Below are 23,616 nucleotides of genomic sequence, written 5' to 3' on the forward strand. Positions count from 1 at the left end.
CACCTTAGAATTATGTTCCTTTGTGATTGTCATTTCTGCTGTGGGAAAAAGTCTCTAACTATTTGGGTAGAGATCTTTAAAGACTCAAAACATTCTGGAGAAAGAAGTTTCTCTTCATCTCCGTTGTAAATGTCCTGGTAAGGTCTGCCTAAACCTGGAGTTACTGTAAATAAACTTATTTGGACATGTAATGGCACATCTCTACAGAGGTGGAATTTGAACCCTGGACTCCTGGTCCAGACATTGAGACACTACACTTGCATCACAAGGTCACTTTCTTATCCCCAGACTAGTTTGGCTGCAAACTACCTAAACCCTGTATAATTGTAATAATATTTCCTTATTCCTGTACTCTAACCTCTTACATTGAAGGCTAACATACCACTTGCCTTTTTGATTTTTTTGCTTGTGTTCCTTGTGCAGATATACTCAAGAACCTCCAAATGCAAGCAAAGCTGGAGTTAGTGGGAAATGGGGCAAAACTTTCCACTGGTTGGAATCATAACTGGGGCATAGGAAGATTGTTGAGATTGTTAGAGGTTAGTAATCTTTGTTCCAGGACATCTCTGCAGAGTGACAAGCTGCACTGTGGCACAGCAGTTAGCATTGTTGCCTCACAGCACCAGTGACGTGGATTTAATTTCAATCTTGGGTGACTTTATGTGCGCCGTTTGAATGTTCTCCCAGTGTCTTCACAATGTGTTCCGCTTTCCTCTCAGTCCAAAGATGTGCAGGTTAGGTGGATTGGCCATGATAAAAATTGTCCCATAGTGTCCAGGGATGTGCAGGCTTTGAGGGTTAGCCATGGGAAATGCTGGGTTTCAAGGATAGGATGGAGTTTGGGAATGGGTGCGATGTTCTTCGGAGAGCTGGTACAGACTTGATGGGTAAGTGGCCTCTTTATGAGCATCAGAAGTGGGGATGTTCACCAATTATTGCACAACGTTTAGCACCGTTTGCAATTCCTCAGATACTAAAGCAGTCTATGTTGAAATGCAACAAAATCTAGACAATATCCAGGTTTAGGTTGTCAAGTGGCAAGTAACATTTGCACCAACTTCATCTCCAACACAAAATCATCCAACCACAACCCATTGACATCCAATGGCACGGTCATCACCAAATCCTTGACTTTCACCATACTAGGGACTACCATTGACCAGAAACTGAACTGGATTAGCTGTATAGGTAAAATGGCCACAACAGCAGGTCAGTGGCATGCACAAAGGGTCAGATAGAAATTTATCTATGTTCATTGACAATTCAAAGCTGGTAGATATGCAGACTCTGAAGAGGATGCAAAGACACTGCAAAGAGATACAGACAAGAGGCGACAAGGAGACTGATGGATTGTAAAGAAGTTGGGGAAGTGAGAGGTTGCTCACTTTAGTCATAATAATGGAAAAGCAGAAGAATTTTTTAAAAAGGTGTGAAACTTGTACCTTTTCTTTATCCATTTATAGGATGTGGGTGTTGCTGGCTGGGCCAGCATTTATTACCTGTCCTTAGTTGCCCTTGAGAAGGTGGTGGTGAGCTGCCTTTGTGAACTGTTGCAGTCTGTGTGCTGTATGCACACCCACAACACCCTCAGGGTGGGAATTCCAGGGTTTTACACACCGACAGTGACAGAACAGTGATATATTTCCAAATCAAGTTGATAAACTTGAAAGGGTGCAGAAAAGGATGTTGTCAGGGTTGGAGGGTAGCTATGGGGAGAGGCTGAATAGCTAGGGCTATTTTCCCTGGAGCATCAGACGCTAGGTTTATAAAATCACAAGAGGCATGGTAGGGTTGTCATTAGACCCTTAATTCTAGATTTTTTACTGTACTAAAATTCCACTATCTGCCATGGTAGGATTTGAACCCGGATGTGGGCGGCACGGTAGCACAGCGGTTAGCACTGCTGCTTCACAGCGCCAGAGACCCGGGTTCAATTCCCGCCTCAGGCGACTCTCTGTGTGGAGTTTGCACATTCTCCCCGTGTCTGTGGGGGTTTCCTCCGGGTGGTCCGGTTTCCTCCCACAATCCAAAAATGTGCAGGTTAGGTGAATTGGCCATGCTAAATTGCCCGTAGTGTTAGGTGAAGGGATAAATGTAGGAGAATGGGTCTGGGTTGGTTACGCTTCGGCGGGTCGGTGTGGACGTGTTGGGCCGAAGGGCCTGTTTCCACACTGTAAGTAATCTAAAAAAAAAAAATTTCTGGGTCATGGGCTGAGTTTCTGGATTAATAGTCCAGTAACAACACTGTGAGGCCGTTGCCTCCCCGAGTGTGCAGAAAATATTTTGCTCATGGGATGTAGGCACCTATGGCTAGGCCAGAATTTAATGACCATCTCCAACTGCCCTACATTGGAATGATTTGCTCAGTAACTTCAGAGGGCAATTAAGAGTTAGCGATTTTTGAGAAGATTTGTAGCTCAGGTTGATGATAAGTCTGTAAGTTTGCTCGCTGAGCTGGAAGGTTTGTTTTCAGACGTTTCATCACCATACTAGGTAACATCATCACTGAGAGTCTCTGGTAAAGCATTGGTGATATGTCCTGCCTCTCTATTTATAGGTCTTGGTTTCTTAAGGTGAGTGTTGTCATTTCTGATTCTTTTTTTCAAGGGAAGGTCGATAGGGTCCAAATCGATGTGTTTATTGATGGAGTTCTGGTTAGAATGCCGTGTCTCTAAGAATCCTCGCACGCGTCTTTGTTTCGCCTGTCCTAGGATGTGTGTGTTGTCCCAGTCAAAGTGGTGTCCTTCTTTGACTATATGTATAGAAACTAGTGAGAGTGGATCGTGTCTTTTGGTGGCCAGTTGGTGTTCGTGTATCCTGTTGGCAAGTCTTCTGCTAGTTTATTCAATGTAGTGTTTTTTACAGTTCTTGCAAGGTATCTTGTAAATGACGTTAGTTTTGCTGGTAGTATTTAATGGATCCTTTAGGTTCATTAGTTGCTATTTAAATGTATTGGTAGGTTTGTGGATGATCATGATGCCAAGGGGTCTGAGTCTGGAAGTCATTTCTGATATGTCTTTGATGTAAGGTAATATGGCTCTAGTTTTGGTTGCATTGTGTCTGTTTGTTTGGGTATGTTTCTGAGGAATTGGCAGATTGTGTTTATTGGGTACCCATTTTTCATGAAAATGTTGTATAGATACTTTTCTTCTGCTTTTTGTAGTTCTTGGGTGCTTCAGTGTGATATAGCTTATTGAAACAATGTCTTGATGTAGCTCCATTTGTGGGTGTTGGGATGATTGCTTCTGAAGTATATGGTCCATTTGTGTTGTTTTTTCTGTAGATGCTGGTTTGAAGCTCTCCATTAACTGTACGTTCAACTGTCATGTCTAGGAATGGGAGTATGTTGTCATTCTCCTCCTCTTTTGTGAACTGCCAAGATATTGTTGATGGTGTTGTATGTTTCCTCTAATTTGTTCCATTTGTGATGATGAAGGTGTCAGCGATGTAGCGGACCCAAAGTTTGGATTGGATAGATGGGAGGGCAGCTCGTTCAAATCTCTGCATTGCTGCTTCCACTATGAGCCCAGACATTGGTGATTCCATGGATGTACCATTGGCTTGTTTGTAGGTTTTGTTATTGAATGTGAAGTGGGTGGTGAGGCACAGGTCCACCAGCTTGAGGATGTTGTCTTTGCTGATGAGGTTGGTGCTGTCTGGTGTATGTGGTCCTGGTTTCTGAGTAGTAATACCAGTGTTTCATTGGCCAGGTTGATGTTAATGCATGTGAAAAGGGCTGTAATGTTAAAGGAGACCATTATTTTGTCCTCTTCTATCTTGGTGTCTTTGATGGTGTGAATCTTCATTTAGGTGTTTTAGTTTTTGGTGGAGTTCTTTGTAGTCTTTATGTTGGTGTATCAGGTAGGGAGGCTATGGGTCTGAGGGAGGCCCCCTGGTTGTGTATTTTTGGTAATTCACAGAAGCGTGGTGTGTTGGATCCATCTGGTTCCATGTTCTGGAAGTCTGTCCTGTTTAATTCTCCTGATTTTATTAGTGTTAAAAAGGATGAGATTCTGTTTAATAGCTGTGTGCTTGGGTCTATCGCCACCTGCTGGTAAGTGTCAGTATCTGCAAGCAGAGCATTTGCCTTTTTAAGATAGTTGGATTTTCAAAAAAATAACGATCATGCGCCCCTTGTGTGCAGGTAGGATAACAATGTTTTTGTCTTTAACTTTTTCTAAGACTTTATTTTCTTGAGCAGTAATGTGTTTTCTTCCTTTTTTCGACCTAATGGGACATACCATCAGCGCTTCACCAGAGACTCTCTGATGACCTTACTTAGCATGATGATAAAACATCTGAAAACAAACCTTCAAGATCAGCAAGGCAATTAAAGGTATACCATTTTGCTATGGGCCCAGAATCACATGTAGGTCAGACTGAGAAAAGATGGCAAATTTTCTTCCCTAAAGAATAGTAGCATACTAGTTGGGTTTTATGACAATGGAAACACAGCCACAATTGGGCTAGCTCTTAATTCCAGATTTTTGTTGAAATCAGATTTAACCATTGACCTGGTCATTGATGACAGAAAAAGAGGTGGAGGGCATGCCCATCTCGATCAATGGTGCTGATGTGGAGATGGCTGAGAATGTCATGTGATGATCACCAACCATCTGCTAACACAACAGTCAAGAAAGCACAACAATGTCTCTACTTCCTCAGGAGGCTAAGGATATTCAGCATGCCTGTAAAGACTCCTACCAATTTTTATAGATAGAATCATAGAATCCCTACAGTGTGGAAGCAGGTAATTTGGCCCATTGAGTCTATACCTACTTCCAAAGAGCAACCCATCCTATTATGCTCCATTTCCCATGGACAACACACCTAACCAGCATATCTTTGGACTGTGGGAGGAAACTGCAGCATCCAGAAGAAACCCACGCAGACTCGGGGAGGATGTGCAAAGTCCAACATGAATGCACCATAGAAAGCATTCTTTCTGGATGCATCTTGGCTTGGTATGGCACCTGCTCTGCCCAGCACAATGAGAAACTACAGAGAGTTGTGAACACAGCTCAGTCCGTCACACAAACCAACCTTCCAACCATTGACTCCATCTACACTTCTCACTGCCTCAGGAAGGCAGCCAACATCAAAGACCCCTCCCACCCTGGTTATAACCTCTTTCAAACTCTTCCATCAGGCAAAAGACACAAACGCTTAAACACACATACCAAGAGATTCAAGAACAGCTTCTTTCCACTGTTATTAAACTTCTGACTGGACCTCTCAAATTTTAAACTTAACATTGATCTTGCTCTTTGTGCACCTTGTCTGCAGCAATAACATTGCATGCTTTGCTCTGTTCTATTACCCTAATGCACTTTGTATGTTGTGATCTGTCTATAGTGCACACAAAACATTTTTTTGTATCTAGGTACATGTGACAACAATAAATCAAATCAATAAGCATGGATTATGGCCTTACAGATTTAAATCCATATCCCCAGAACATTATAGCCTAGGCCTCAGGATTTCCAATCCAGTCACATGACTACAATGTCATTGTTTCCTCTAAATGGTTTTAGGCGATCAAAGATTTCAGTTTTGTGGATGGATTGGTAAAGCTGGAACTTTTCTACTTAGGGGAAGGGTTGAGAGAAGATTGAACAGAGGTATGCAATAATAAGGGGTCTGGGCAGAGTCAATAAAGAAATTATTTCAGATTTGGCAGAAGGAATTGGAACTAGAGAATATCAATTTAAGGATATTGATAAAGAAGCAGTAGTGACATGAAGAAAATCATTCTTTATCAAGCACCAATCGTAAGGAATCCCTTGACGGTTGCTATATTTGATGACACAATAATAAATAGAAAAACAAATTGAAAATAGGACATAAGGAAGTTAAAAAGGGGTATAGATAGGTTTGTTGGATAAAGGTGTGGTATGTAGCGTATAATACAGGAAAATGTGAAATGATCAATTTTGGCAGGAAAAATAGAATAAAGCATATTAACTAAGTGGTGAGATATCACAGAGTCAGAAAGTCAGAGATGTACAGCACAGAAACAGATCCTTCAGTCCAACTCATCCATGCCAACCAGATATCCTAAATTAGGCTCATCCCATTTGCTAGCATTTAGCCCATATCCCCCTAAACCCTTCCTATCCAGATGTCTTTTAAATGTTGTAATTGTACCAGCCTCACCACTTCCTCTGGCAGCTCATTCCATACACACACCACACTGCGTGAAAAGGTTATCTTTTAAGTCCTTTTAAATCTTTAAGCTCTGAGATGCTAAGGAATCTGGGTGTTGTGTGTATACTTCGTTAATGTAAAGTGTGCAGATCTTAAATAATTAGGAAAATTAATAAAATGTTATAATTTATTGTGAGGGAAATTGAATATACCTGTACAAAAGTAGAGGGTTAAGCTTCAGTTACACAGGGCACTAGTGAAACCACAACTGAAATACTGTGTGAAATATTTGTCATCTTATTCAGGGAAAGATGATACTGCTTTGAAGGCAGTTCAGAAAAGGATACAAGACTAATACCTAGAAAGAGTGGGTTGTCCTATGAAGAAAGGCTGGACAGGCTTGGCTTGTTATCCATAAAGTGTTTACAGGAGTGAGAAGTAATTATATTGAAACATACCAGATCATGAATGCTCTTGGCAGATTGTACATAAAGGGGATGTTTGTGGGAGACTCTAGGACAAGGGGTCATTATAAAATCAGGGATTACTCAATTAAGACAGAGATGAAAGCATTTTTTTCCTCTCACAGCTTTGAGAGTCTTTCTTCCGGTAAAGGTGGTGGAAGTAGAGATGAACTGATTCTCAATAAGCAAGGGCTAAAAGGTTAATGAGGGAGGGGGTTTGACAGAAATGTGGAGTTGAAGTTACAGTCTTATTAATTAGCAGAGCAGATTCAAGGGGTCAAACGGCTGAGCCCTGCTCTAAATTCACGCATTAAAAATGTTCGCATGAACTCTTCCACCAGGCAGAAGATACTATGTTTGAACACATTCACCAACAGGTTCAATCATAGCTTCTTCCTTGCCACTGATGAATGGACTCTCTAACTTCAAATAATGTTAACCTTGTTAATGTTGGTCTTGCTTTGCGCACCTCCTGTGCAGTATAACCTTGCATACCTCACTGTCTAATTACCCCATTATCTGTATGTCCTTGTTTGCTATAATCTGCCTGCACTGCTTGCAAAACAAAGCTTTTCACTGCACCTAAGTAAACATGACTACAATAAATCAGATCAAATCAAAGAACACAAAAGGATGAATGGCATCCTCCTATGCTGTGAATATTCTACGATTCTCTGAAATCAAGTTTAATTAAATGTGTCATTTGCACAAAAACACACAAAATTCCTTGAGCAGCACTCAGTGTTTACACCAACTAGAGGGAAATAGCATTTCATGTATCTGTAAAGTCACTGAACTTCAAGAAGCAAGAGATGGGTCACTCACCGAATAAGTGTTGCAAATGAGATTGAAGAGTGAATTCATAGCCTCATCCTCCAAATCTTCAGTGTGCTTCTGTAAAAAAGATTGGAATTTGAACACCATAACAGAATACTCAAAAGGGAACTCAATAATAAAATGTAAATTCTTTTCGGAATTACGTGTGGCCAGTGCAAGGGGCAGTGAGGGTGACAAAACCGAAATGTGGAGGGTGGAGGAGAGAGTGTGAAGACAGTTTGTATAAGTAAGCCTGGATTTACCAGTGACTACTGTTTTTAATGGGAAGTATAAGCTTGATGCCAGCATTTTGTTTGTGGTAAACACCTCATGTTGCTACAGATATCTGCCTATTGCACAAATGTTAAAAAAAAATCACACAAAACCAGGTTATAGTCCAATGGGTTTATTTGGAAGCACTAGCTTTCGGAAAGCTGCTCTTTTATCAGGTTGTCACAATTATTGCCAAAGTGAGTAATGTGGACTTTAAATTTCAGTGCTGATGTGATTCCAAGTACATAGTTTACAAAGACTGTCAGATCACATCAAACAGCACATCCTTTTGGCTGTTCACAATAAACAAGGTCCTGACTGTATCCAACTAGCATGTACTTGCAAATCTCACAACGGAGTGCCAACATTAGATGTGATTCTGCAATTGGATAACATTTGCTGGCTAATCCTGTGTGGGGGGGGGATTAAATTAATAACAAATTTCAGATTGCCAAACACAAGTACACTGGAAGTTACACATATTCATACACAGGGCCTGTTCCTTCCAGATGTTCCTGTTTCAACTCAACATTTTAGGCAACAGCCCTTTTCTGGTTCATTTTGCAGGCAATGTTCTGTCCAGTCAGAGCCAAAATGCCTGGTTTAAAATGTAAACAAAGTCTGGTTGTTAACGGTCAATCGGCACTAATGGCTGCATTCTCCATGGTAACACCTCTACAGATCAGAGTCCACTGGCACAACCAATCAGCACTCTCCTTTCATTAGTATAATTGTTTGTTTAACTTTTGAATTAATATTTCTTCCAAAATGTTCTAATAAGTGTTAGACGACAACTTTTAACAAAATGTTCCTTTTTGAGGTAATATGCTACTTCTAATTGTGTTCGAAAGTAGACGATCTGTTTGGTATAAACAAACTGAACATACTCCTCAGAGACTGTAACTGAAGACCTTGAGACTGGAATGGCACGTGGGGTGATGACATGCACCTGTCTTAAAGGCATACTGCCTGCCTGCTCAATAATCTAAACAATAACACAATAGGAAGCATCTTTCCAACTTACTCCATTGACCAGGATCCATGGAACATAGTCATGGGGTGGATTCAGCGCTCTCGTTAGTTCTGCATTGTGATGCATCAGTTTATTTCCAAGGTCACCATTAACACAGTTTTCAATGTTGTCCCAGGGCAGTAAGGGCTCATAGACCTGGAGGCACTGCAGAGATCAAAAAGGCAGAGCTATAATTTTGAACATTTGCTCAAAATATATCAGATTTTTTCACAATGTTATTCCAGAGTGACCCTGAGGAGTTTGTAAACCAGGCCCCATTCTCAGACAAATTGGTCCCTGTTCATTGGGGCTACAACAAAATTGAGCGGGATTGTTTGGAATAAGAACTTGATGGGAAGATCAGGAACTGAACATCGGGCCACCTTAAAGAAGCAAATGGTTCGAGTACAGTCAGAGTGTATTATATTTAATGGAAATCCAAAGTTCCCTGGTTGACAATGGAGATAGAAATACATTAGAAAGAAAAGATGTGTATATGGCAGGTCCAAGGTCAAAAATACAACTAAGAATACAACAGGAACAGGAACTTTGAGAAAAGATTAGCAGGTAACATAAAGGGAAGTCCCAAAGTCTTTACTTGGCATATAAACAGTAGGGAAGTGGTTAAAATGGAGCAGGCCATATCAGAGACCAAAAAGGGGATTTACAGGTGGAGGCAGGGCCAAGGCTGACATATTAAATTAATGATAGACATTTGTCTTTACAAAACTGGAGAATGCCATCCAGACCTTGGGGAGAAAGGAGGATACTTTGGCACCAGAAGGGTAGCTTGTTAACACAAAGTTAACGAGGCACTAGGACTGATGAGATCCAAACCTTCACAAACCTTGCAAATGCATCCAAGATTTTAAAGGAAACGAAGGTAGAAATTGCAGAGGCTTTGGCAATATTTCAGTTTTCCCTGGACGCTGGGCATGTGCCAGAAGACTATTACAGCCTTGTTCAAGAAAGGTTGCAAAGATAATCCCAGCAATTACAGACCAGTTAGTTTAACTTCAGTGGTGAGGAAACATGTGGTAACAAATATTAGAACAGAATCTGTAGTCACATGGAAAAAGGTGGGTTGATTAGAAATCCATGTTGATTCTTCCTAAAGTGAAAATCATGCCAAACTAAGCATTTTTAGAAAAGATAATAGAAAGGTTTGATGAGAGTAACACTGTTGATATGGTCCACATGGGTTTCCAGAAGGTGTTTGATGCAGTGCCACACAACAGACCTGAGGATAGTTTTCGGTCATGGTATAAACGTAATGTGGACATAACATTAGCTGAGTGACAGGAAACAGAGGGTAATGGTCAATAGATATTTTTCAGACTGGAGGAAGGTTTGTCATGGACTTCCCCAGGGGTTGGTTTTGGAATTCCTGCTTCTGGATCTTGGATCAGGTGATGCTCAGAGCAGAGAAATGTGAGGTAATGCACTTTGGTTCGAAGAACCTTGAAAGACAAAATAAAATATAGGGTATAATTTTAAACTGGGTGCAGAAGCAGAGGGAGCTGGTGTATATAGAGTCTTAGAGTCATAGAGATGTACAGCATGGAAACAGACCCTTCAGTCCAACCCATCCATGCTGACCAGATATCCCAACCCAATCTAGTCCCACCTGCCAACACCTGGCCCATATCCCTCCAAACCCTTCCTATTCATATACCCATCCAAATGCCTCTTAAATGTTGCAATTGTACCAGCCTCCACCACATCCTCTGGTAGCTCATTCCATACACGTACCACCCTCTGTGTGAAAAAGTTCCCTCTTAGATCTCTTTTATATCTTTACTCTCTCACCCTAAACCTATGCCCTCTAGTTCTGGACTCCCCGACCCCAGGGAAAAGATTTTGCCTACTTACCCTATCCTTGCCCCTCATAATTTTGTAAACCTCTATAAGGTCACCCCTCATCCTCTGACACTCCAGGGAAAACAGCCCCAGCCTGTTCAGCCTCTCCCCATAGCTCAAATCCTCCAATCCTGGTGACATCCTTGTAAATCTTTTCTGAACCCTTTCAAGTTTCACAACATCTTTCTAATGGGAAGGAGACCAGAATTGCACACAATATTCCAATAGTGGCCTAACTAATGTCCTGTACAGCTGCAACATGACCTCCCAACTCCTGTACTCAATACTCTGACCAATAAAGGAAAGCATACCAAACACCTTCTTCACTATCCTATCTACCTGCGACCCCACTTTCAAGGAGCTATGAACTGCAGTCTAAGGTCTCTTTCTTCAGCAACACTCCCTAGGACCTTATCATTAAGTGTATAAGTCTTGCTAAGATTTGCTTTCCCAAAATACAGCACCTCACATTTATCTGAATTAAACTCCATCTGCCACTTCTCAGCCCATTGGCCCATCTGTTCCAGATCCTGTTGTAATCTGAGGTAACCTTCTTCGCTGTCCACTATGCCTCCAATTTTGGTGTCATCTGCAAACTTACTAACTGTACCTTTTATGCTCACATCCAAATCATTAATGTAAATGACAAAAAGCAGAGGACCCAGCACCGATCCTTGTGGCACTCCACTGGTCACAGGCCTCCAGTCTGAAAAACAACCCTCCACCAATACCCTCTGTCTTCTACCTTTGAGCCAGTTCTGTATCAAAATGGCTAGTTCTCCCTGTATTCCATGAGATCTAACCTTGCTAATCAGTCTCCCATGGGGAACCTTGTCAAACGCCTTACTGAAGTCCATATAGATCACATCTACTGCTCTGCCCTCATCAATTTTCTTTGTTACTTCTTCAAAAAACTCAATCAAGTTTGTGAGACATGATTTCCCATGCACAGAGCCATGTTGACTATCCCGAATCAGTCCTTGCCCTTCTAAATGCATGTACATCCTGTCCCTCAGGATTCCCTCCAACAACTTGACCACCACTGAGGTCAGGCTCACTGGTCTATAGTTCCCTGGCTTGTCTTTACCGCCCTTCTTAAACAGTGACACCACGTTTGCCAACCTCACATGCGACTATCAATGATACAAATATCTCAGCAAGAGGCCCAGCAATCACTTCTCTAGCTTCCCACAGAGTTCTAGGGTACACCTGATCAGGTCCTGGGGATTTATCTACCCTTACCCGTTTCAAGACATCCAGCACTTCCTCCTCTGTAATCTGAACATTTGGCAAGATGTCACTATCTATTTCCCTACAAACTATATCTTCCATATCCTTTTCCACAGTAAATACTGATGCAAAATACTCACTTAGTATCTCCCCCATTTTCTGTGGCTCCACACAAAGGCCGCTTTGCTGATCTTTGAGGGGCCCTATTCTCTCCCTAGTTACCCTTTTGTCCTTAATATATTCAGATCATAACAAGTGGCTGGAAAGATGGAGAGAACAGTTAATAAAACACAGAGTTCTCAGTTTTATCAATTGTGGCATTGAACATGAGCAAAGAGTTGATGTTGAACTTACATAAGGCACTTGTAGACCTCGGCTGGAGAATTGCATACAGTTGTGGGCCCCACATTACAGGACAATTACAAATGAATTGAAGAGAGTGCAGAAGCAATTTAAAAGAATAGTTCAGGAATGAGAACCTTCAGTGATGAGAATACATAGAAGAACAAAGAACAAAGAACAAAGAAAATTTACATCACAGGAACAGGCCCTTCGGCCCTCCAAGCCTGTGCCGATCCAAATCCACTGCCTAAACCTATTGCCCAATTCCTAAGGATTGTATCCCTCTGCTCCCCACCTCCTCATGCATATGTCCAGCCACACCTTAAATGAATCTACCATGCCTGTCTCCAAAGTGTCCACATCGTTTTGGTAATGTGGCGACCAGAACTGTACACAGTATTGTAAATGTGGCCGAACCAATGTTTTGTACAATTTTAACATGACCTGCCAGCTCTTATATTTAATACCCCATCCGATGAAGGCAAGCATACCATGTACCTTCTTGACCACTCTATCTACCTGTGCAGCCACCTTTAGGGTACAATAGACCCGAACTCCCAGATCTCTCTGCTCATCAACTTTTCCCAAGGCTCTTCCGTTTACAGTATAGTTCGCTCTAGAATTAGACCTTCCAAAATACATCACCTCACATTTGCCCAGATTGAACACCATCTGCCAGTTCTTGACCCAACTCTCCAGTCTATCTATATTCTCCTGTATTCTTTGACAGTCCCCTATGCTTTCTGCTACTCCACCAACCTTCGTGTCATCTGTAAACTTACTGATCAGACCAACAGTGCCCTCTTCCAGATCATTTATGTATATTACAAACAACAGTGGCCCCAGCACTGACCCCTGTGGAACACCACTGGTCACCTTTCTCCATTTCGAGAAACTCCCTTCAACACTACTCTCTGTCCCCTGTTGCTCAACCAATTCTTTATCCACCTAGCTAGAACACCCTGTACACCATGTGACTTCACTTTCTCCATTAGTTTACCATGGGAAACCTTATCAAACACCTTACTAAAGTCCATGTATATGACATCTACAGCCCTTTCTTCATCTATCAACGTGTTGCCTGGTGACATAAAGCTGGCCCTTTTTTCTAAACGCTGTTCCTCTTCTCAAGGATACTGTGTCATTGTTTTATTCAGAGGGGTTGTAAACAGGCCAGGCCCCAAAATGGCTGGGTTTAGTACAGAGATGAAAGGCCTTTTTGTTTATACGGAAACAGCAGAGTCTTTCAGCCAAAGCTTTTATATTGTTAGAAGTGACCTGTATAAGTCAAGTGGGCGTGGCCAGCTCTCTCACTGATCAGTTCACTCCAGAACTAGTTAGGGAGTCTAGCTGTGGAGCTGTGTGGAAACAGGCTGATAGACTCTCTCTCTCCTTCTGTCCTTCTAACTTTGACCTTTAAGCCTTTGTTTCATTTTTACTGTGTTTAAGGGGTTTGCTTATTGGAATTGTGTATATTCAGAACAGCATAATTAAGTCTAGATTGGATAGACTGAGTTCTATAGAGGTTCTTTATTGTGTTCTTTGTGTTTCATTGAGCAATTTTGTGAATAAATTTTTATCTGTTTTAAAACCTCGTAGTCAATCTAGCTAATGTACTCCAGGTAATGTTCACTGTACACTTACTGAAACAAATTGCAATGTTATGGTCTGGGCTACCTGCTTAAGAATGTTTTGAGTGGTCTGGCCTACTCCATAACAGATTGGGAGCTCTTTGCAGGATTTTAAACAGCAAGTGGTAGGTGCTAGTGTCTTTATTTCAGGTGTTGGTTTAGTTGGATAGACAAAGCTTGAATAGTAATGGCTCTTTCAGTCGCCAAACGATTTCTGGAAGTGGATGCAATGACTTTGGAAGTTTTGCAAAAGGTGTTGGAGCTGCCTCCTTCTGTGATGAAAGGAAAGATAATTACAGCAGTAGCACAGCATTTAAATTTGCTGGAAACACCATCAGGATCTATAGAGATGGCAAGGATTCAAATGCAAATGAAGCAGCTTGAGTTAGAGGCGAGAGATAAGGAAAGGGCAGCAGAAATGAAATAGTTTCGGTTATGATTAAAAGCAGATGAGAGGAAAAAAGAGAGAGCATTTGAACTTCAGAAATTGACACTTAAAAAGGGAAGTCAGCTTAAAAGGCTGGAGATAAGACAGATGGTAGGCTTAGTGAGGATGAGAGTGAGGATGAGAGTGAGGAAGGGAGTGAGGACGAGATTGAGGACGAGACTGAGGACGAGAGTGAGGACGAGAGTGAGGACGAGAGTGAGGACGAGAGTGAGGACGAGAGTGAGGATGAGAGTGAGGATGAGTAAGCCCCTGGTAGTCAGAAGCCGAGTGAGAAGCTGTTTAAATATGTTCAAGTATTCCCTAAATTTGAGAAGAAGGATGTGGAAGCCTTTTTTATCTCCATTGGAAAATGTGGCTTACCAAATGCAGTGGCAAGTGACAATGTGGGTTGTGAGTAGGTAGGACTAGTGAGGTCTTCGCATCCCTATCAGAGGAGGTATCTGGGGAGTATGAGGACCTGAAAAAAGCCAGTTTAAGTGCATATGAGCTTGTACCAGAAGCGTAGAGACAATGTTTCAGGAATCTAAGGAGGGACACTGGTCAAACCTACATTGAGTTTAAAAGAATCAAACAGAGCAACTTCAAAGTTTGTGCGAAGATTTGTAGCTCGGGTGCTCGTTGCTGTGGTTCTGTTCGCCGAGCTGGAAGTTTTTGTTGCAAACGTTTCGTCCCCTGGCTAGGCGACATCATCAGAGCTTGGGAGCCTCCTGCGAAGCGCTTCTTTGATGTTTCCTCCGGTGTTTATAGTGGTCTGTCCCTGCCGCTTCCGGTTGTCAGTTTCAGCTGTCCGCTGTAGTGGTTGGTATATTGGGTCCAGGTCGAAAAGGTACTGGTGACAGGAATTCATGGTGAGACAAAAAGTGCTTAATTGTGTAAAGTGAAGCTAGAGTGTCCACAGAAGAGTGGAGAATTAGTGGAAGGAGTACTGGACAAACGCTCAGCTCCAGGAATATAATTTGTCCTTGCAAATGATATAGCTGATTCACCGGTAGGTGTGCTGCCTACTCCAGTTGGAAAGCTAGTGAAGACTCAAGCAACTGAAGAAATGCAGGGTATTTATTCAGGGATCTTCCGAGATTGCGTGGGGTCACAAGATCACAGAGTCACAAGCTGAAGCAGGAGAGTTCAAAAGGCCCAGATAAGGAAGCTGATATAGTTTTATCAGGGACTTGTTTTGATCAGATAAGTGGAACAGAACAGGAGCAAATAGGTCAATATGCAAGCATATTTAGCTCTGCTAAGCTCATTGAGTTACAGCAGAAAGATGAGAACTTAAAACAATTGTATCAAAAAGCACATACAGAGAAGGAGAGTGAATGTACCCTTGTGTGCTATTACTTAATAAATGATGTCGTAATGAGGAAATGGAGACCATCACACATTAAAGCAGATGAGAAATGGGCAGAGATTCATCAAATTGTTTTGCCAGTAGGGTATAGAAAGGAGGTGCTGCGAGTGGCGCATGAGCTACCACGTGGAGGTCATTTAGGGGCAAGGAAAACACAGGCTAAAATACAAAGATATTTTTACTGGCCTGGCCTACACAAGGATGTAGCTGAACTTTGCCAGATGTGTCATACATGTCAGCTAATTGGAATACCACAGGCAGTAATAAAACCTGCACCTTTAATATCTATTCCACCATTTAAGGAACCTTTCACAAGAGTCTTGACTGATCGTGTAGGTCTCCCCTACTTCAAACAAATAATGGGAATAAGTGAGATTTGAGAAGATTTGTAGCTCAGGTTGAGATTTTGGATGTAGCTTTGCTTGCTGAGCTGGAAGGTTCATTTCCAGACGTTTCATTACCCTACTAGGTAACATCTTCAGTGTGCCTCAGAGGCGAAGCAATGCTGAAAATTCCTGCTTTATACTTATATGCTTGGGTTCTTTGGGTTGGTGATGTCATTTCCTGTGGTGAAGTCACTTCCTGTTCCATTTCTCAATGGGGTCGAACTCGATATGTTTGTTGATAGAGTTCCGGTTGGAATGCCATGCTTCTAGGAATTCTTGTGCATGTCTTTGTTTGGCTTGATAAAAACAATGACTGCAGATGCTGGAAACCAGATTCTGGATTAGTGGTGCTGGAAGAGCACAGCAGTTCAGGCAGCATCCAAGGAGTTTCATTCCTGATGAAGGGCTTTTGCCCGAAATGTCGATTTCGAAGCTCCTTGGATGCTGCCTGAACTGCTGTGCTCTTCCAGCACCACTAATCCAGAACTTGTTTAGCTAGTCCTAGGATGGATGTGTTGTCCCAGTCGAAGTGGTGTCCTTCCTCATCCGTATGTGAGGATACTAGTGAGAGAGGGTCAAGTCTTTTTGTGCCTAGTTGGTGTTCATGTATCCTGGTAGCTAATTCTAGCTACAAAAAGACATGACCCTCTTTCACTAGTATCCTCACATACGGATGCGGAAGGATACCACTTTGACTGGGACAACACATTCATCCTAGGACAAGTCAAACAAAGACATGCTCGAGAATGCCTAGAAGCATGGCATTCCAACTGGAACTCTATCAACAAACACATCGAGCTCGACCCCATCTTCCACCCCCTGAGAAAAGGAACATGAAGGGACTTCACCACAGGAAATAACATCACTACAGGAAATGACATCACTAACCCAAAGAAACCCAAACATATAAATAGAAAGCAGGAATTTTCAGCATTGCTTCACCTGAGGCCCACTAAAGATGTTTCCTAGTAGGGTAACAAAACATCTGGAAATGAACCTTCCAGCTCAGTGAGCAAACCTACATCCAAAATGGGCATAAGTATTTATTAACAATAATGGATGTATCAATGAGATTTCTGGAGGCAGTACCACCATGCAATATTACAGCTAAAAGGGTTGTAGAAGACTTACTCAAATTTTTTACTAGATACGGACTACCAATAGAGATCCAGTCAGATCAAGGATCAAACTTTACATCCAAACTATTCAAGGCGGCTATGGATATCTTGGGAATAAAGGATTTCAAATCTATTGCATACCATCCGGAATCACAGGGAATGCTAGAGAGATGGCATCAAACATTAAAAACCACGTTGAGGGCTCATAGTCAGGACTATCCAGATGATTGGGATAAGGGAATTCCGTTTGTACTTTTTGCGATCAGAGATGCACCAAATGAATTAACCAAATTCAGTCCATTTGAATTAATGTTTGGGCATGAAGTAAGAGGACCGTTAAAATTGATTAAGGAGAAATTAATAAATCAGAATTCAGAGACTATACATTTGGACCAGGGTCAAATTTTACAGAACAATCAGGTAGAGCTGGGGAGTTGGCGAGACAGCATTTAAAAGTATCACAGTGTACAATGAAACAGGAAGTGGATAAGAAATCACAAATACACAATTTGCAATTGGGCATAAGGTATTGGTGGTACTTCCAGTAACTGGTGAACATTTAAAAGCAAGGTTTAGTGGGCCTTATGTCCTTGGAGGAGTTTTTGCTACTGCTGTTGGGCAGGGGGCTGGGAACCAGAGAAGAAGACTAGTAGACAGCAACGTGGAAACTAGAGACTGTAAGGATCATGAAGTTAGCATTACCAAGGGGAAGAGTAGGCAGAGAGCAGATGAAAGCAAAAGAACTGGCGGCCTGAAGTGCATATGCATTAATGCAAGGAGTACAGTGTGTAAGGCAGATGAACGTAGGGCTTGGATTGGTACCCGGGATTATGACATTATTGCGATCACAGAGACTTGGTTGAAGGAAGGGCATGATTGGCAACGAAATGTTCCGGGATATAGATGCTTCAGACAGGACAGGAAGGTAAGTAAAGGGGGGAGGTGGAGTTGCATTGCTTGTCAGGGATGAAATCACAGCTGTGCTAAAGGAGGACAATATGGAGGACTTGAGCAGTGAGGCATTATGGGTAGAGCTGAGAAATAAGAAGGGTGCAGTCACACTGTTGGGGCTGTATTACAGGCCTCCCAACAGTGAGCGTGAGGTAGAAGAACAAATAGGTGAACAGATTATGGAAAGATGTCAAGGCAACAGGGTCGTGGTGATGGGAGATTTTAATTTTCCCAACACTGACTGGGATATACTTAGTGTCAGAGGTCTGGATGGACCAGGATTTGTAAAAAGCATCCAGGAGAGTTTTCTACAGCAGTATGTCAATAGTCCAACGAGGGAAGGGGCCATATTGGACCTGGTGTTGGGGAATGAGCCAGGCCAGGTGGTAGACATTGCAGTGGGAGATCTCTTTGGGAATAGTGACCACAATTCTGTAAGTTTTAAAAAACCATAGACAAGGATGAGAGTGGTCCTAAGGGAAGAGTACTAAACTGGGCCAAGGCCAATTATATCAAAATTTGGCAGGAGCTGGGAAATGTGGATTGTGAACAGCTATTTGAAGGGAAGTCCACATTTGATATGTCGGAGGCTTTCAAAGATAGGTTGAAGATAGCACAGGATAGGCATGTTCCTTTGAAAACAAGGCATAGGAAAGGCAAGATTCGGGAACCGTGGATGACAGAAGACATTGTGCGACTAGCCAAGAGGAAGAGGGAAGCCTACATAAGATCCAGGCAGCTAGGAACAGAACAGAACTTGGAGGAATATCGGGAGAGTAGAACCAAACTGGTATGGCAGGGGGGGTGGGAACTGAGCTATACACTGGTGGTGAGAGTTGATGGAGATGAAGCAATAGCAAGAGGTAGTGCAGCCAGTGGGAAGGAATTTCCTGGGAAAGAACCAAGGGATCGGTTAAAGTGTGTTTGCTTTAATGCAAGGAGTATCAGAAATAAAAGTGATGAGCTTAGAGCATGGATCAGTATCTGGTGCTATGATGTTGTGGCCATAACAGAGATGTGGGTTTCTCAAGAGCAGGAATGGTTGCTGGATATTCCAGGGTTTAGAGCATTTAAAAAGAATAGGGAGGTGGGGGGGGGAAGAGGAGGGGATGTAGCACTACTAATCAGAGAGGGTATCACAGCTACAGAAACTTCCATTGTCGAGGAGGGTCTGCCTACTGAGTCAGTATGGGTGGAAATTAAGAATAGTAAGGGAGCAGTCAGCTCATTAGGGTTTTATTATAGGCCCCCCAATAGCAGCAGGGAGATTGAAGAAAGCATAGGTCGGCAGACTTTGGAAAAGTATGAATGTAGTAGGGTTGTTGTAATGGGTGACTTTAACTTTCCTAATATTGATTGGAACTTCCTTCGAGCAGATGGTTTGGAAGGAACTGTTTTTGTAAGGTGTGGCAGGGGGGTGGGAACCTGAGCTGTATACCGGAGGTGAGAGTTGATGCAGATGAGGCAATAGCAAGAGGTAGACCAGCTAGTGGGAAGGATTTTTCTGGCAAGGAACCAAGGTATCAGTTAAAGTGTGTTTGCTTTAACGCAAGGAGTATCAGGAATAAAAGTGATGAACTTAGAGCATGGATCAGTACCTGGTGCTATGATGTTGTGGCCATAACAGAGACATGGGTTTCTCAGGGGCAGGAATGGTTGCTGGATGTTCCAGGGTTTAGAGCATTTAAAAAGAACAGGGAAGGGGGAGAAGAGGAGGGGGTGTAGCACTACTAATCAGAGAGGGTATCACAGCTACAGAAGCTTCCATTGTTGAGGAAGATTTGCCTACCGAGTCAGTATGGGTGGAAATTAGGAACAGCAAGGGAGCAGTCAACTCTTTAGGGGTTTACTACAGGCCCCCCAAAAGCAGCAGGGAGATGGAAGAAAGCATAGGTCGGCAGATTTTGGAAAAGTGTGGACGTAGTCGGGTTGTTGTAATGGGTGACTTTAACTTTCCCAATATTGATTGGAACCTCCTTCGAGCAGAAGATTTGAATGGAGCTGTTTTTGTAAGGTGTGTTCAGGAGGGTTTCCTAACTCAGTACGTTGACATTCTGACGAGGGGAGAGGCCATTCTAGACTTGGTGCTCGGAAACGAGCCGGGGCAGGTATCAGATCGTGTGGTGGGAGAGCATTTTGGTGATAGCGACCACAACTGCCTCACATTCTACATAGCTATGGAGAAGGAGAGGATTAGGCAAAATGGGAGGATATTTAATTGGGGAAGAGGAAACGATGGTGCGATTAGACATGAGTTAGGAAGCATGGATTGGGAGCAATTGTTCCATGGTAAAGGCACTATAGACATGTGGAGACTGTTTAAGGAACAGTTGTTGCAAGTGATGAATAAATATGTCCCTCTGAGACAGACAATAAGTGGTAAGATAAAGGAACCTTGGATGACGAGAGCGGTGGAGCTTCTTGTCAAAAGAAAAAAGGCAGCTTACATAAGGTGGAGGAAGCTAGGGTCAAGGTCAGCTCCAGAGGATTACAGGCAGGCGAGGAAGGAGCTCAAAAATGGTCTGAGGAGAGCCAGGAGGGGGCACGAGAAAGGCTTGGCAGAACGGATTAGGGAGAACACAAAGGCATTTTACACTTATGTGAGGAATAAGAGAATGGTCAAAGAAAGAGTAGGGCCGATCAGGGATACCATAGGGAATTTGTGTGTAGAGTCTGAGGAGGTAGGGGAAGCCCTAAATGAGTATTTTGCTTCTGTCTTTACGAAAGAAATGAACTTTTTAGTGAATGAAACCTTTGAAGAGCAGGTGTGCATGCTGGAATGGATAGAGATAGAGGAAGCTGAAGTGCTGAAAATTTTGTCAAACATTAAGATTGACAAGTCGCCAGGCCCAGACCAGATTTGTCCTCGGCTGCTTTGGGAAATGAGAAATGCAATTGCTTCGCCACTTGCGAAGATCTTTTCATCCTCGATCTCCACTGGAGTCGTACCTGAGGACTGGAGAGAGGCAAATGTAATTCCTCTCTTCAAGAAATGAAATAGGGAAATCCCTGGCAATTAAAGACCAGTAAGTCTCATGTCTGTGGTCTACAAGGTCTTAGAAAGGATTCTGAGGTATAGGATTTATGTCCATTTGGAAGAGCATGGCTTGATTAAATGCAGTCAACACGGCTTTGTGAGGGGCAGGTCATTCCTCACAAACCTTATCGAGTTCTTTGTGGATGTTACTAGACAAGTTGATGAGAGTCGAGCAGTGGATGTGGTGTATATGGACTTCAGCAAGGCATTTGATAAGGTTCTCTGTGGTAGGCTCGTTCAGAAGGTCAGGAGGAATGAGATACAGGGGACCTTAGCTGTCTGGATACAGAATTGGCTGATCGACAGAAGACAGCGAATGGTAGTGGAAGGAAGGTATTCTGCCTGGAAGTCAGTGGTGAGTGGTGTTCCACAGGGCTCTGTCCTTGGGCCTCTACTGTTTGTAATTTTTATTAATGACTTGGATGAGGGGATTGAAGGATGGGTCAGCAAGTTTGCAGACGACACAAAGGTTGGAGGTGTCGTTGACAGTATAGAGGGCTGTTGTAGGCTGCAGCGTGACATTGACAGGATGCAGAGATGGGCTGGGAGGTGGCAGATGGAGTTCAACCTGGATAAATACGAGGTGATGCATTATGGAAGGTTGAACTTGAAAGTTGAGTACAGGATTAAAGACAGGATTCTTGGCAGTGTGGAGGAACAGAGGGATCTTGGGGTGCAGGTACATAGATCCCTTAAAATGGCCACCCAAGTGGACAGGGTTGTTAAGAAAGCATATGGTGTTTTGGCTTTCATTAACAGGGGTATTGAGTTTAAGAGCTGTGAGATCTTGTTGCAGCTCTATAAAACTTTGGTTAGACCGCACTTGGAATACTGCGTCCCGTTCTGGTCACCCTATTATAAGAAAGATGTGGATGCTTTGGAGAGGGTTCAAAGGAGGTTTACCAGGATACTGCCTGGACTGGAGGGCTTACCTTATAAGGAGAGGTTGACTAAGCCCTGACTTTTTTCATTGGAAAAAAGAAGGAAGAGAGGGGACCTAATTGAGGTGTACAAGATAATGAGAGGCATAGATAGAGTTGATAGCTTGAGACTTTTTCCCAGGGCAGAAATTGTTAACACGAGGGAGTCATAGTTTTAAGCTGTTTGGCGGAAAATTTGGAGGGGATGTCAGAGGCGGGTTCTTTACACAGAGAGTTGTGAGAGCATGGAATGCGTTGCCAGCAGCAGTTGTGGAAGCGAGGTCATTGGGGATATTTTAGAGACTGCTGGACATGCATATGGTCACAGAAATTTGAGGGTTCGTACATTAGTTTTACCTTCCATGAGGATCAATGGTCGGCACAACATCGTGGGCTGAAGGGCCCGTTCTGTGCTGGACTGTTCTATGTTCAATCTTAAACGAGAATCAAGCGGGCTAAAAAGGGTCATGAAATAACTTTAGCAAGCAGAATTAAGAAGAATCCCAAGACGTTTTATTCATAATCTGAGAATCTGAGAAAATGAGTGAGATTCTCAATGATTACTTTACATCAGTGTTCACTGAGGAAAGGGACATGATGAATGTTGAGATTAGAGATAAAGGTTTGTTTACTCTGGATTACCCTGATATAAGGAGGGAGGATGTGTTGAGTAGGCTAAAGGATGTTAAGGTGAACAAATCCCCAGGATCGGATGGGATCTATCCTAGGTTGCTGAGGGAAGTGAGAGAGGACATAACTGGGGCCCTGACAGTTATCTTTGTAGCTTCCTTAAATATAGGTGAGGTGCTGGAGGACTGGAGGGTTGCCAATGTTGTCCCCCAAGAACGGTACTAGGAATATTCCAGGTAACTACAGACCAGTGAGCCTGACATCAATGGTGGGAAAGTTGCTGGAGAAAGTAATGAGGGATAAAATCTATTTATATTTGGAAAAGAATGGGCTTATCAGTGATAGGCAACTTGGTTTTGTACGGGAGAGATTGTGCCTTACCAACTTAATAGAGTTCTTTGAGGAAGTGACCAAGTTGGTAGATGAAGGAAGGGCTGTAGATGTCATATACATGGACTTTAATAAAGCGTTTGGTAAGGTTCCCCATGGCAAACTAATGGAGAAAGTGAAGTCACATGGTGTGCAGGGTGTTCTAGCTAGGTGGATAAAGAACTAGTTGAGCAACAGGAGACAGCGAGTAGTAGTTGAAGGGAGTTTCTCAAAATGGAGAAAGGTGACCAGTGGTGTTCCACAGGGGTCAGTGTTGGGGCTACTGTTGTTTGTGATGTACATAAATGATCTGGAAGAGGGCACTGTTGGTATGATCAGCAAGTTTGCAGATGACACAAAGATTGGTAGAGTAGCAGAAAGCATCGGGATCTGTCAAAGAATACAGGAGAATATAGATAGACTGGAGAGTTGGGCGGAGAAGTGGCAAATGGAATTCAATTTGGGCAAATGTAAGGTAATGCATTTTGGGAAGTCTAATTCTAGAGCCAACTATACTATAAACAGAAGAGACTTGAAAAAAGTTGATGGGTAGAGAGATCTGGGAGTTCGGGTCCATTGTAGCCTGAAGGTTGCTGCACAGGTGGATAGAATGGTCAAAAAGGTATATGGTGTG

The 23,616-nt window shown here is 42.7% G+C and overlaps 1 protein-coding gene across 1 annotated transcript in view; it reads right to left on the bottom strand.

Annotated features, from left to right (window-relative positions):
* The window catches only part of LOC122565069 (gamma-interferon-inducible lysosomal thiol reductase-like), a 59,868-nt gene that overhangs the window by 2,832 nt on the left and 33,420 nt on the right, over positions 1–23,616 (bottom strand). The window contains exons 5-6 of the mRNA XM_087975857.1: positions 8,725–8,877; positions 7,437–7,505 (exon numbers count right to left, since the gene is read on the bottom strand). Coding sequence (XP_087831983.1) covers positions 7,437–7,505; positions 8,725–8,877 — 222 coding nt within the window. The remainder of the gene's footprint in view (positions 1–7,436; positions 7,506–8,724; positions 8,878–23,616) is intronic.

This window comes from Chiloscyllium plagiosum, unplaced genomic scaffold (genome assembly GCF_037043375.1).
Source record: "Chiloscyllium plagiosum isolate Xiang-an unplaced genomic scaffold, Cpla_swu_hap1 HiC_scaffold_28, whole genome shotgun sequence".
NCBI lineage: Eukaryota > Metazoa > Chordata > Chondrichthyes > Orectolobiformes > Hemiscylliidae > Chiloscyllium > Chiloscyllium plagiosum.